This window comes from Diorhabda sublineata, chromosome 6, assembly GCF_026230105.1.
Source record: "Diorhabda sublineata isolate icDioSubl1.1 chromosome 6, icDioSubl1.1, whole genome shotgun sequence".
NCBI lineage: Eukaryota > Metazoa > Arthropoda > Insecta > Coleoptera > Chrysomelidae > Diorhabda > Diorhabda sublineata.
In genome coordinates, this window is record NC_079479.1 from 15,569,721 (window position 1) to 15,584,718 (window position 14,998).

The following is a 14,998-nucleotide window of genomic DNA, read 5'->3' on the forward strand; positions in this document are numbered from 1 at the left end:
CTATTTTCTCTATAAATTATTATGTTGTTGCTGTTTATCCCAGCAATATTGAGGATAGGATAGAAAAAAATAATCTAAGAGACCATCTATTCCAGCCACTAAATATTCTTCTTTCAGTCTATCAACCACGTTCACTACTTCTATGGTTTTGTCGTAGGAAGTGATAATTTCCGGTTTCGCACTATCACCAGAGGTTGGATCAATTCTATTATCATTATGCAATGAACTAATCATGAGAACGTTTTTTAAATTTTTTTTAGTATTTGAAACCAACAGTTTATTTTCATTAAAACGGAACATAATACTGGGCTTAGGTCTTCTTTTCATTTTCAGAAAGATTTTATTTTATTTTTCCTGAGCGTTCCAACTAGAGTAAATCGTCTGCCAATGGAATCGAAGTGAAATAATTATCGGCTGTTAGAATTCTGCGGTGTTTAGTATGTCACAAAATAGACCAGTTTAAATATCTAAATTGCTGGTATAAAAAGTTTGCGCCTCACACAATGCATATACTTTTATGGCATACTTTGCTGACTTATTAGCAATATACATCCTGAATTTACAACGGCCTCTGAAGGATCTCAACATTCAATCAAGGGTCACATTTTTACTGACCTTATAATTGATTACAGTTCGAAAAATGTCAGGAGCCGAGCTTCTCTCAAATTGAAATCAATCATTTATTTATCAGCCATATAAAATACCAATGACTACCTTTAGTTCTATAAAATCAGTCTCTTTCTCTAAAGAACCTATTCTGAATAGTTTATATTAATATTTGTATATCTTTCAATACTAGTAAACATTTCTTCGCTCACGAAGAGAAAATACAATCTAAAACCTCTTTGGCTTCTTTGACAACTATTTTTACTCCTAGTCTTCCAATAAGATAAGACTCCTAGACCCTAGACCTAGTTTATAGATCTTTCGCCATATAATAAAGTCTTTTTCCAGGTTGATTAGAGGAGCTCTCATCTTCCGTTGATGACTGCTCAGTATCAGTGTGACGTGTTCACTCTGTTCGTCACTTTAATACTATCAGCTCTAAAAACTTCTTCGATATATTCTATATTCGGAATCATCACGCCAAAATTTGTTGATTTCGTCTATCCATATGTAAAAATATTTAGTTATATTTATATGTGCACTGCAAAGTAAACTCATTGTTGACCAATATTTAACAATAAAATAACGATAAAGACTTCAAATTAGGTATTATACTATTTTGAAAATAAAAGACTAACTAAAAAATAATACTTATGTTGTAATTCGATGAGTAAAATGCCGCACGACGTGACCCGGCTAAACAAACCACCCCTATTGAGCGATGTGGCAAACGGAGACCATACATAAAGAAATCAATAAATGGCGGGAATTTGAAATTCACCGTTAGGGAAATGCTCATAGTGCGAGTGCAGGAATAAGACGAAGTCATTGGGTGGCAAACAAGGACTGTTCGGCGAATGACCTATTAAGAGTGTGAGAGCTCGTCGTGGTGGAGAAGTTCGACCACACATGGTGGCTCGAGATGATGTTTCATAACCAAAAGTCGGAGCGAGTTGATCGGCACACTGCTGTTGGTTCAATTCACGTCAAAATTCATAGAAAATCATCGCTCGAAAATGTTTGCGATTTAATTCCATTTTTTGACCAAGATGAATGTTTCAAGTATGTATAAACAACTTAAATTGCACTCGGCGTATGACAACACGTTCGGAGTACGTTCACTATTAAAAATGTCAAACTATATGATGGCAATGTCAGATTTTGCATATTCACATCAGTATTGCTATATCTTAAAAGCCTTGTATATAAATAGCAAAAATTGAAAATTACTTATAATTAATTGAAGATCCAGGTAAAGATATGAAAAAAATTATAATAAAATTTATAGGTTTTATTATACGTTGGTACTTTCCTTTAGTTTTCTGTAATTTAATCAAAGTTTGTTACGAATGTAACATTGTACATCATAATGGGGGTAATTCAAATCAGTTTTTCCATTAATAAAAGGATCATCTTGAGCAATATCTAATGTTATGAACTCGTCTAAGTCAAGGACCGTTAAGCCGGTCCTATTCGATTATGTTAATGGATGGTGGATAAGCCGGGTACAAATTTTCAAGAACAGCAAAACTTTCAATTGTTTTTATAAATTATTTAGATTATGTTATAGCCGTTTTTTGGAATCAATTTCCAGGAAGGTCTTTTTATTTTCTTTACTTCATAGAACCGAATTATCGAGATGTCCGCTTTATATAAAAAGGCGCTTGGTAGTTATTTTCTGTTTTTAATACTCTGGCAGAATGTTAATTCATAGAACGGCATCGATAAAATCGCAACTGTCAGTTGCTATCACATTGATATGTAATACGATTAGTATAACTGATTGGCTAGTGTATTTTGTGTTACAGTTCAAGCAAGGAATTTCCTAAATTGTGTTTGATAACTTTCTTGTTAGTGTTTCATTTTCGATATTACTTATCTCCAATTTTAGTATTACGGCGTTTTAAGATTCCGACACTCATAGCCAACGTTCCTATTTTGAAAAAGCTTCAAAACATATCACCATCCTTTTTAAATACGCTGTCGAATTGTCCTTATACGCACCAAAAAGAAAATTAATTATACATTATACAATTTTTGTTACTAGATCACAACTTTGTCAAATTATGGGAACAGATTTCACAGAGCATGATATGGTGACTATTTCAAGAGCCTTTTCGGCAGTTTGTCATAAAGAGAGATATGACAGAGATAAAGTCAGGTAATTCTGTTAACCATTAGTCATATAGTAGTTTTGAAATTGTTATTTTATTTAGAGCTATGACTTTGACGGAGCTGAAACGGTTTTTGTGGGACGACTTGGATAGACTTAAGGAATACTTGATCCAAGCTGACTCCAGTAGATTGGGAAAGCTGAGCAAAAAAGATTGCCGCACAGTATTAAAAGCATGTAGACTTCCGTTGGATAACATTTTAATTGACAAAATTTTGTCCGTGTAAGGATTTCATATATATATAAATGCTTCGAAATGCTCTTCATTTTAGGTCTCTACTTTTTTAAAATTAGTTTTTTTAATACTTTTTGAAAGATTCGTCTTTAACAAAATATTTTGATCAAGTTAAGTCGAAACGTCAATTTTTTATCAATCTTTCAGAAAGTATTTTTGGTTTTTTCAAATGCAAATATTGTATTATCATTTTGAAAAATATATCAATAAATGGGGCAAAATTGAAGAGTATAAAATACCTTAAAACGAATTCATAAAAGCTATAGAACTCACATACAAATAAACACAAAATGCAATATACAAACAAATTGATGGATACTTGAATTATTTAGCTCTTTTTTATCATTTATAGCTTTTTCGTCTTTTATGAATGTAAACTAATTCTAAAAATTCTCTTTTTTGTGTATCAGATTCCGTTTCAATTTTGTCAATTCTAATAAAACTACAAATAATTTAATATTTGAGATGTAAGAACTAAGGAAAAATTATTTTCTCTTATTAGAACAAAGTTCTAGTTTGATGTTATCCTTATTTTGATATTCATGATGAAGGTGATCTCTTGATCAATATAAATACGCAAATTGTCAGTGTCAATGTCATATTTTGATAAAGACTTAAAGAAAAGACGAAACGTCTATTTTTATCTATCTTTTAAAAATTATCGAAAAAAAAACTAATTTTAAAACAGAAGCCCTGATCGTGGAATAGCCAACGAGTGAACATCGTTAACTGCTACTCCGACAACTTTTTATGTTTTTAACGTTTTTACATTGATATAATCAATAGTTCTTTGTGATAATACAGTGTTAATAATAATCAACATGTGATCTTTAACAATCAATTAGTGTTATGGTTTTATAAACTGCAAACTCTCACTATTAGTAAGTTGGACAATCAAATTTTCCAGTAACGTAGTATTACAATCATCAAGTAACTGATATATTCCTTTTATCCTACCGGGACGTCTGTCGCATCAATAAAATTATTGTTAACTGGTTTTGGCAACCAGGACCATTCACAAAAATGAACTCCAATAACAACCAAAATCAAATGTCTTCATCACAACCTATCACAACTAACCGCACAAAATCCTGTGTTGCTGCAACCCTAACTAAACCTCTTCCTCCTACTTTTCCAAATAGGGATCAAGCCATTATCTTTCACGCTACTCCCAACACCGTTCTCTTTGAGTATGTTAAAGCTGTAGGAAATATTGTTACCCCCAACCTTCTCAGTACCCATCAGAGCATTTCCATTAACTCCACAACTATCCCTCTCCGAAGACTTATTACACCGGCAAAACGTATTCTCATATCCGAAGTATCTCCCCCAATTCCTCACTCCATAATTGAAAAAGCCCTGAAAGATATTGGACTACAGTCAACTTCCTCTGTTTCGTTTGTAAAATGCAGCGCACTAGGTGATGCATTATGAGTTTCCGCAGAGTTTCTTACGCTATCCCTGACAACGAAAACAAACTTCTCTGTACAAACATCTCACCTAATTACTTATGATAATACTCAATACAGAATATTTGTATCATCTCATAAGCTTGAATGTTTCTTATGCAAACAAGCAGGACATACTGCCGACTCCTGTACCAATGCTCTTACTTCCTTAACTCAAGATGACCTTCCACCTCTCGCCAACTCTATGTCAAAGTCTACGGTAAATATTTCCCCCGATAGTGCTCCTAGACAACTCACATTACCAAATGCTCCGAAAAAAACTGAGATAACAAAATTACCAACCCCTTTAACTCATGGACAAAAAAGAGCCATATCAACTGATAGCAATGTTGATACCCCTCTCCTACTCACACCGGAAATCACACCTGAATCAACAATAAATCAAATGCTTTCCCCTCCACTTATTAATCCTAATATCTCTTCTAAACATCTGAAAAAAAAATCCAAAACAATCTCTGATCTTTATAAATTAAAACCCAGCACTCAAAAGGCAATACATGCTATTTACGAAAAAAATCCCTCAGATCTCACTCTTACAGAAATCCAGTTCACAGCTTTCTTAGAAAATACACATGGAAATATAGACCCTCTCAAGGAAGCTCTAGTATTTACCTCAAAAACCCAAGGGTAACTAAATGACATCGCTTTTTTATTCCAAAACGAAGGAAAGATCAAAAAACGCCTTACAAGAATTAGGAAAAAAATTCAACTACAAATAAATCCTGAAAACTCTGATAAAATATAAGCGTTTCCTCCGAATATCAAACTGATATTAGAAGAATACAATACGCCACAATCCGAATACCTGCAAAAATCCTCACAGCCACCCTTATCACCTCTACGTCAAGAGCCAGCTTCAAATTAATTCAATGGAACTGAGATGGATTCATTCCTCGATTAGAAAGATTCCAACAACTATTTGTTGATGAATAGCCTGAAATAATATGCCTTCAAGACACCAACACCAAAATATTCAAGCTCCCCAAATTAAAAAACTTTGAAGGGTACTACTTTATCCGCACCGACTGTATTCGTGCCAGTGGCGGCACATCAATCTTTATTTCAAACGAACTATTTTCGTCGCACCTCCCACTCACAACAGATCTTGAAGCTATTGCCATAACCACTTGGTGCCCTAATAAACTCACTATCTGTAGCAAATATATTCCACCTAACCACCCACTTAAAGATACAGAGCTATTAAACCTTATCTACCAACTTCCCACCCCATATATTCTAGTAGGTGATTTCAATGCCCACAACACCATGTGGGGATCCAACTATACATTTGGTAAAGGTAAAACTATTGAAAGAGTAATTAATTGCACAGGTTCCTGTCTATTGAATACAGGCTCCAGAACACATTTCAATTTTTCATCCGGTACTCTCTACTCAATAGAACTGAGCTTCAGTGACCCTAAATCAGCTACTCTACTAACTTGGCAAATTGCCGATGACCTTTACGACAGCAAATACTCAACAAAGTTCAACCAGGACCTACTGGCGCCGCCTAAACAATGCTGACTGGACCAGTTATACAACTGAAACAGATATCATTTTATCCACCCTCTCACTATCCGACAATACAGACAATAACTTGTTGTTAACTACAAGCGCCTTACTTTCAGCTGCCAATACGCACATTGGCAAAAATGTTATTTCACACAAACGAAAAACAGGTCCCTGGTGGAATACCTCATTTCAATTTACTGTAGATGAACAAAAGTTGGCACTTAAAAATTACCGAATAAACAAGAGCCAAGACAATCTTTTAAAACTTAAAAAAGCCAGAGCCAAGACGCGATATACCATAAAACAAAATAAAAAATCTTCTTGGAGAAACTATGTGTCTTCAATCAACGAAAATACTAATCCCACTGTTCTATGGAAAAAATTAGACAAAATCAAGAAAACAATAACAGTCACAAAATAGTTAATCTTATCTCTAACAACACCGTAATTAGTGACAATCAAAAAATTGGTGAAACTCTAGCCAGAAATTTTAGCCCAACCTACACGAACCATTGATTGCCACACCTCCTATATCCTCTACTATAACAACTCAAGACATCACTTATCTAAACTCTCCTTATACATAATATAATTTCTAAAAAGCAGTCAGGCTTCCGAGGAAATCGCTCAGTCCATGACAAGCAAGTACTTCTCCAAAGTCATATTTCCGATGCATTGAACAAGAAACAAGAATGTATTGCCGCTGTTTTTGACATTGAAGGTGCCTTTTATAGCATTAGCAGACACTCCATACTGTACAAACTTACCCTTCATAACATCGATGGCAACATATTTCAGTTTATCCAGTTTATTCCTATCATCGAGATCGTACAGAGACTCAAATAATGGCATTTTCTCATCATCTTACATTCAATCGGATGGGGTTCCACAGGGCTCGGTGTTAAGCCCTACACTATTCAGCTTAGCGATAAATGATTTATGCTCCAATCTCCCTTCACCCATTAGACACGTGCTATATGCAGCTGAACTAACCACCTAGGTGTGTCTTACACAAAATCTAAAATCATCAAATTTAGCCGTAGTCCCTCCCCTAGTTGACCACTGCAAAATACTCGGTATTACATATGACTCACGACTTACCTGGAAACAACATTTACTAGAATTAAAAGGTGAGTGCAGTAAGAGGCTCAACATAATCAAAACCCTCTCACATTTTCATTGGGGTGCCGACGAAAATTCCCTCCTTAAAATATATAGATTACAAACTTGATTATGGTTGCTTCATACATATGTCAGCTTCCAAAACATACCTTGGCATCTTAAAGCCAATACATAATACAGCTTTACGTCTCTGCATAGGAGCCTTTCGATCCAGCCCTGTTGAAAACCTCTATTGTGAAGCCAATGAACCTCCCCTTTGGTTAAGACGACAACAGCTACTTCTGTCTTACGCAGCATCCGTATCCTCGAACCCCATAATCCTGTATTCCCCTTTTTACAACACCGACATCCATATCACACAACGAACATCCATTATTATCTATTAAACCCATTTCATTAGCGCTTGCTCAGCTGCATAATGACATTAATTTACTGCAAACAACTCCTCTCCCACTACCCCAGACACCTTGGTCATTACCATTCAGCTTAACACATCACTTACACGATAAGACAAACACATATCACCAAGGGAACTCATAATGAGAGCTTTTAATAACATTATACTAACAAATAAATTCGATCTAGTTCTATAAACTGATGCCTCCAAAAATGAAACAGGAGTAGGCTGCTCTGTTACAACGTCCCATTCTCATATTAATTCCTCCCTTATCCCTCCTTTATGCAGCATTCATACTGGAGAATTATTTGGCATATTTCAAGCCCTCAAGCATATCACTTCAACAAATAAGCATGTAGCTATATGCACAGACTCACTAACCTCAGCCAATACCCAATTACCCAAAATATCCAAGATACTTACCACCAGCTTAACATTTTCCAAAATATATTAGTTACTATAATTTGGCTACCATCACACATTGGTATAGCAGGCAATGAACTCGCAGATCATTACGCTAAAATTGCCTAAACATCCACTGAAATTACTGACAATATCCAAATATGCAACGACTTGAAGGCACACATCAAAAAACGAACGAAAATTATTATATGGCAACAGCATTTTTACACGAAATACAACTGTCAATCAACAGCCCTCTTCCTGCTCCTACAGTACTTTCAAGGCGAGATCTAGTCATAATAAGTAAACTACGCATCGGATATTCGAAGTTAACGCATGGATACCTAATGACACCCAGCAACCGAACCTATTGTCAAGTGTGTCAAACGCCTTTGACAATACAACACATTTTGACTGAATGTCACCAACTCTCAGCCATGAAACAACATTATTGTCACCTCTCAACAAATCTACGATATATGCTAAATAATCCTGAACAAATTAACAACCTACTACAATTTCTCAAAGATGTGCAGCTTTATAAAAAAATTTAATCATATATATATATATATATATATATATATATATATATATATATATATATATATATATATATATATAAGTGGCCATACTAGCCGAGCACGTTAATTTTTTAATAAAAAAAAACAGAAGAGACCTAAAATCAAGAACACTTAGATGTATATATATATATATATATATATATATATATATATATATATATATATATATATATATATATATTCCCAAATTAACTTTTTAGGATAAAAAAGGATACCGACTGTCAGTTGTTTTATGATGATTTGTTGCAATTCCTAGACAGGAATTATTGCCCTATGTCTGATGTGCCTCCAACAAATGTAAAGGTGCGTGGGTGAAGTAATATTAATTTTTTTCAAGTCGCTCAAGAATGACAAATTTCTTAATCTAACTTTAGGCATGAAAATATTCTTATTTAAGTATGAGAACATTTTTCGGTGCAGAATATTCATATTTAGGACCAATTTTTGAGAAGTTTAAACCTAAAATGACACTGTAAGCCACAGGTACCGTTTTATCAGATTTTATAGATGGAGTTTCTGACAAACTTCGGTTTAAACGTTACCGTCGGTCAGGGGCTCAAATTGCTCACATTTTTAGGATATTATAAATACACTGGTCAGCAAAAAATTAAGGTCACTTCTGAAATTGCGAATAATTTTAACGTCAATTTTGATAAGGATTAGTAGGCGTTAAAGTAAATTTTTCCGAGATTTGACAGCTATCATTAGCTGTCATTCGATGTCTTGGAGTACGACATTGATGAAAAATGTGCCTTTGCGCTAATTGAACATTCACATTTCCCTTGCCTGTTTTCCAGTTTACTATTGATTCTTTGTTTAAAACCTAACAATTGCAAAGTGTAGTGATTTAACAGTCCCATAATGACTTTAGATCCGATTGTTGTGGCAAGAATTGTTGTGCTGTTACAAGATGGTCGGGAGCAACGTGAAACTGTAAGAATTGTTGCTGCTAGTCTTTGTGGTGTGCAAAGGGTGTACCAGCGCTTTCTGGAGACTGGCCTGATCACTAGAAGACCAGGGTCTGGGCGAAAAAGAGATGACCGTTTTTTGGTGTCCACAAGTTTGCGGAATAGGACAGCTACTGCGGTTTCACTGAAAAATTAGTTAAAAGAAGTGAGAAATGTTAACGTTAGTGAATGGACCATTAGAAGAAGACTTCATGCTGCTGGACTGTCATGCAGAAGAATGGCTACAAGTTCCCCGTTGCATTGCTAGCATCGGACTGCAAGATTGACATTTGTCAGAGATCACGTTCGTTGGAATGATGATGACTGGAGCTGGGTATTGTTCTCAGATGAGTCGCGTTTTTGCCTCCCCTGGGTCAGATGGACGTCGACGAGTGTGAAGAAGACCTGGGGAAAGATATGTTGAAGTTTCCATTGACGAGCGTCTTCCATTTGGCGGTGGGTCAGTTATGGTTTGGGCGGAAATCACTGCACAAGCTCATACAGAATTGGTCTTCATAGAAAATGGCTCCCTAACCTATCACAGGTACATTACGGAGGTGATAGAAGACCATGTTATGCCTTTCATGGTGACTATGGGAGAACGTGGTATTTTATGCAAGATAATGCGAGACTACATACAGCCAGAATTGTCAGGGAGTATCTGGATGAGGTAGAAATTAGGCGATTTGACTTGCCAGTCCGCAGCCGAGACATGAATCCCATAGAACATGTCTGGGACGAGTTGAGACGACTGATCCGCAGGCACACACCACCACCAAGAACTGCCCAGAAGCTGAGAAGATTGCTGTTGCAGGAATGGGATAACATCGACCAGAATGTGGTCCGCAACTTAATTCAAAACATGCCGTGCCAACTTCAAGCAGTCATCAATGCAAGAGGAGGGAATACACGCTATTAGTGTCAAGTTCTTTTATTTTGTTCGTTTCGTATTTTCCCTAACAACAAAATGTTAAATTTCGCCCAAAATGTTAATTTGTTTCTTTTTCAGAATAAATTTAAATCCGAGAAAAAAAATGGATTTTCCTTTAGTATAGAGTATCACAGCTTACAAAAGCACATGCAATGATGTACAGTTTGCGAATACTATCTTAGAACGTATAAAAAAATTCAAAGAACATGAAAATTTCAAGGTGCCCTCAATTTTTTGCTCGCCAGTGTATCAGCATTGAGGGATAGATATCTTAAATAATACATTTCAATCGTTTAAATATTCATTCATTTTACCCTGAAATAAACTCTATTAGTTCAAATTGTACATTGTAAGGAATAAATAAAAACCTAAAACATTGTATCTGTTAAACAATGTCAATATGTGAGTTGAGCGAGGGTATGGGGCAAATTTATACTTAGAATCTCTAACCAAATTATAGGTTAATGTTAACTAGACATGAAATAAAATTTTGTTAAACAACTTTTATTTAGTCTTTAAGGGACAAAACAACTTAATTAAAAGTAATTCTCTTCGAATAATAAACTGAAAATAGAATCAACAAAATATCAAAGCATCCCAAGCTTAACTCTGGAATTAGTTTCAGTCTTTCCGTTCAAATTCAGACTTAAATATTTATATAATTATCAATAAAGCTCATCTTAATAAAACTCGTGGCCATAAATAACGCATCACCCTTTATTTCAGTATCAAAACCTAAAATGTTAATCTTTTGGATTTCTTTTTATTTCTATCACAAAAAGTTAAATTATCTTAAATATAAGTGATAAAATGTAGCAAAATTTCTTTTCAGCAAATAACTGTTTTGTGGTTTTTTAAAATTGTGTTTTAAAAATGTTTCTTTCATTCTATTGTTGTACCAACTTGTGGACAGCAGTAATTTAAGTCAATCAAAGTGTGTTAAAGTCGAGACTAGTAAAACAAAAAATTAGGCAATTAAGTGAACGCGAAGCTGAAAGAAAGTCGAGTTAGTCGGACAGGGACAAAGTTATTGTGAAGTAGCAAATCTGTTTGTCATACACCACACAACCATTGGCAGATTGATGCAAAGATTTTGAGAGACCGCTCCACAATCTAAGAGGCTTGGACAAGGACAGCCTTCAGTTTTAACTCCTCGAGATGACCGTTTTTTGCAATTATATCCATTAAGAAATCGGTCCATGACAAGTGTCGAGCTCAACAGCCTTTTACGAGAAGTCCGAAATGTAAATATCTCTGATAGATCAATAAGATGACACCTCAGAATACTGGTCTACACAGCAGAAGAGCTCTTCAGGCACCTTTGGTAACCAGGCAGCATCGTGTTGCAAGGCAGATTGGTATTTAGAAAATTGGTGTAAAGTTTTATTTATTGATAAGACAAGAATCAGTCTAAGAGGTCCAGATCGACGTTATCAAATTCGAAGACAGCGAGGAGATTTGCGCAGTTTGTATCATTCCCAGGGAGCCGTTACAAGGAGGGTCTATCATGTTTAGGGAGGAATTTGTTTTGATACTCGCACAGAATTAGTGTCTCTTCCTAGACCCACCCTTAACGCACCAAGATACATAACTAACATTCTTGAAAATCACGTCGTTCCGTTTAGGCCATTTATTGGTGATGATTTTCGTTTAATGCATGATAATGCTAGACCACACGTTGTGGCAGATGTTCTTAATTACCTAAACGAAGTAGGAATTTATACCCTGGACTGGCCACCAAGAAGTCTAGATATGAATCTTATCGAGCATGTTGGGACATTTTAAAACGCCGCATTTGTCGTCGAAATCCATCTCAAAACTTAAATGAGCTTAAGCAAGCGACATTAGAGGAATGGAAGGACATACCTCAAGAAGTGATGCAGCACCTAATTGCAAGCATGTTATCAACAATGGCTTTGAGTTTCTAATGATGATTAACCATGATAATTAGTAAATAAAAAAAAACAACTTTTCTACAAAAATAATAAAAGATTAATAATATTTTCGGAAAATAAAATCGACAAAATGAGGCGTTTAATCACGTGACATTGAACACCAATCAGAGTGACGTCACACCTCGCGAAACGCTATTTTGTAGTTGTCATTTTCGTATAAAGTGACCAAGTTATTCCAAGTTTTCAGCAATTATTGTTAAATTAATAAAGTTCATTTTAAATTTAATCTTGAAAGACAGATATAATTTGCCATGGAATCAGGATTTAACAAAGCAAACTGCAGTAATTTGCCCAAAATTAACGCAGTTATGCTTGACAAATTTTTTGCATTGAAAGTCCGCAGTGTTAAGTATTATTTGAAAAACACACAAAGTCTTATTTACTTAGCAGTTACCAGTCAGAGTCGCATTTACCCACTGTGGAATGAAAATTCTTAACTGATTTTGAGGTTAGCCAATACAAAATTTCAATAACTTTGACTTAATCAAGTCACAACATTCTATTCGATATGTGTATGATTTGTGGAAGTAGTTGATAAAGTAAGAGCATCTTGTCTCCTTGCCATTTTTAACCACTTTCTTCGTATTCTTTATTGTTTGAATAATTTGTCTGGCATTTTTATCATTGTACTTTCACATTGGGACTCTATACAGTATTTATAATACCAGGAATTCATTATTTATTAAAAACATCATCATAAACAAACACAGCTGTTTCGCGAGGTGTGACGTCATTCAAGACGCCATTACATTCTTGGCCTTTTTCGCGGTAAATGTAAACTTCATTTCTAAAATCTCAAAATACTAAAGTAAAAAACCTATTTTTCTTAAAATTATATATTTTTGGGGTGATATAGCTGTTTTTAAACTAATTTCCAAATTTTGTCAACTAGCCTATTACATCCAGAGACGGCAATACATGCTACTAGCGTTTTAAAAAAAAGTAACGTTATTGTTTAGAATGCAAGTTTCATTTTTAAATTTGGTTTTATTGCAATGTTTTTGTTTTTTTACTCATTAAAAATCACTCAAAATTTCTACTACACATTTCTTATTAATGCGTCAAAATGATTGAAAAGGAGTTAAACAATAGCAATATTAATTTAAATTTATTAAACAAAAAATATTTTCAGAGATCGGGGAGGTGCGTTATTTTTGAATACGAATGTATTAATATATAAAAGAAAATATTAATACATAAAGGAAAATATTAAAATATAAAAGAAAAAATTAATGAGATTCAGGAAACTTAATTGTCGTTTTCACAGTTGTAATTTACACCTACGAAAGTAAGACCAGTCCCTAACGCACATTTTGTATGGACCCATTCGTTGGAAACTCGCCACCGATTCCATGTTTCTCCTGGTAAACTCACAGAATAGGCTTTATAACAAAACAGACAGAAATATTCATTAGCGTTGCTTTCCTCACTTGACTGGAGTACTTATTTATTTTACTGTATTCTTTACTTTTTTATCATTTTTTTCCTTGGCTTTTTAACTTTCTTAGCAGTTTCATTTTGTTCCTCTTCTAATGCGTTCTTTTCGTGATGTCTGCTAAAACAGCAGCATTCCGATTGCTTCTGTTAATATTGGTTGCTTTTCTATGGCCTGCCTGAACAATTTCTGTAGAAAATGAATACATTAGACCGGCCAGCTCTTGCTTGCACCAGGTTTGGGTACATCTTGGCCGATTGGGTTAAATGGAGTGGCATTAGGTTCAGTGTTGAACATTATAGTTTGCTATGGACGATCTTTTTCCAGTTCGAAAGTTTGTTGCTTAGGACGGACGGTAACAAATGAAGACGAAAACTAATTTTGAATAAAAATGTTTGCATTATACGGGAGGATACTAGTCTTTCGGAAATCGTCAATAATATTTATATTTGAGCAATAAATTCTTTTGCGGCAGCATTCACGCTGTTTCCATTATCGTTATCGGCATTTAGGTAGAGTGAAAGCATCTTAAAAGCATATATTGCTTTAGTTCCGAGTCATCAGGTTAATTGAGCAATGAAGTGAAGTTATGAGAAACCGGTTAAAATTATAACCAAAATATTTATCATATCATACTATGAATTTATGGAAGTTTAACACTTATCTGAATAAAATCGGATAACATTTAACTATAATACACGAAATAATCTACTTTATAATTATTTTACTTTTTGGCCACAAAATAAACAATGCGCGCTTGTACTTCATTCGATCAACTAGTCGCTACTGGCGCACACTGAGGCAAAACACTAAATTATTGGATTTTGAAGTTTTAAGCCAGACCGTTGGCCGTACGAAAAAAAGTTAAAAGTGAATCCCTATTATTTTTTAACGAGGAATCGATTTCTGTATTAAAATTTCAATTTTTATGTTCAGTCTCACAGAACACTATTTTTTTGTAAATTTTTCGTAAATATAGCGATTATACAGTTTTAATCTTAAGAGGCAAAGTATTGCTAAACCTACCCTTCTCTAAATATTGAATTTATTTTTGTTTTTCAGTACGAACTATGGTGGTGTTCAGAACCAGAACCTGAAGCAGGCAAAATGATTGACTGGTGTGCATTTACCAAATATTTAGATTTGGAAGATACATTTAAAGAAGTACTGAAGGATACATCAATTGACAGTACCCTGACAGGAACTGATGAACAAAATAATAATCAGTAGAAT

General features: G+C 34.6%; 1 protein-coding gene across 1 annotated transcript in view; it reads left to right on the top strand.

The window, feature by feature from the left end:
- LOC130445306 (EF-hand domain-containing family member C2-like) overlaps positions 1 to 14,995 on the top strand; it is a 38,468-nt gene extending 23,473 nt beyond the window's left edge. Inside the window, exons 10-13 of the mRNA XM_056780872.1 lie at positions 2,654 to 2,767; positions 2,823 to 3,002; positions 8,698 to 8,800; positions 14,828 to 14,995. Coding sequence (XP_056636850.1) covers positions 2,654 to 2,767; positions 2,823 to 3,002; positions 8,698 to 8,800; positions 14,828 to 14,995 — 565 coding nt within the window. The remainder of the gene's footprint in view (positions 1 to 2,653; positions 2,768 to 2,822; positions 3,003 to 8,697; positions 8,801 to 14,827) is intronic.
- The last annotated feature ends 3 nt before the right edge of the window (positions 14,996 to 14,998 follow it).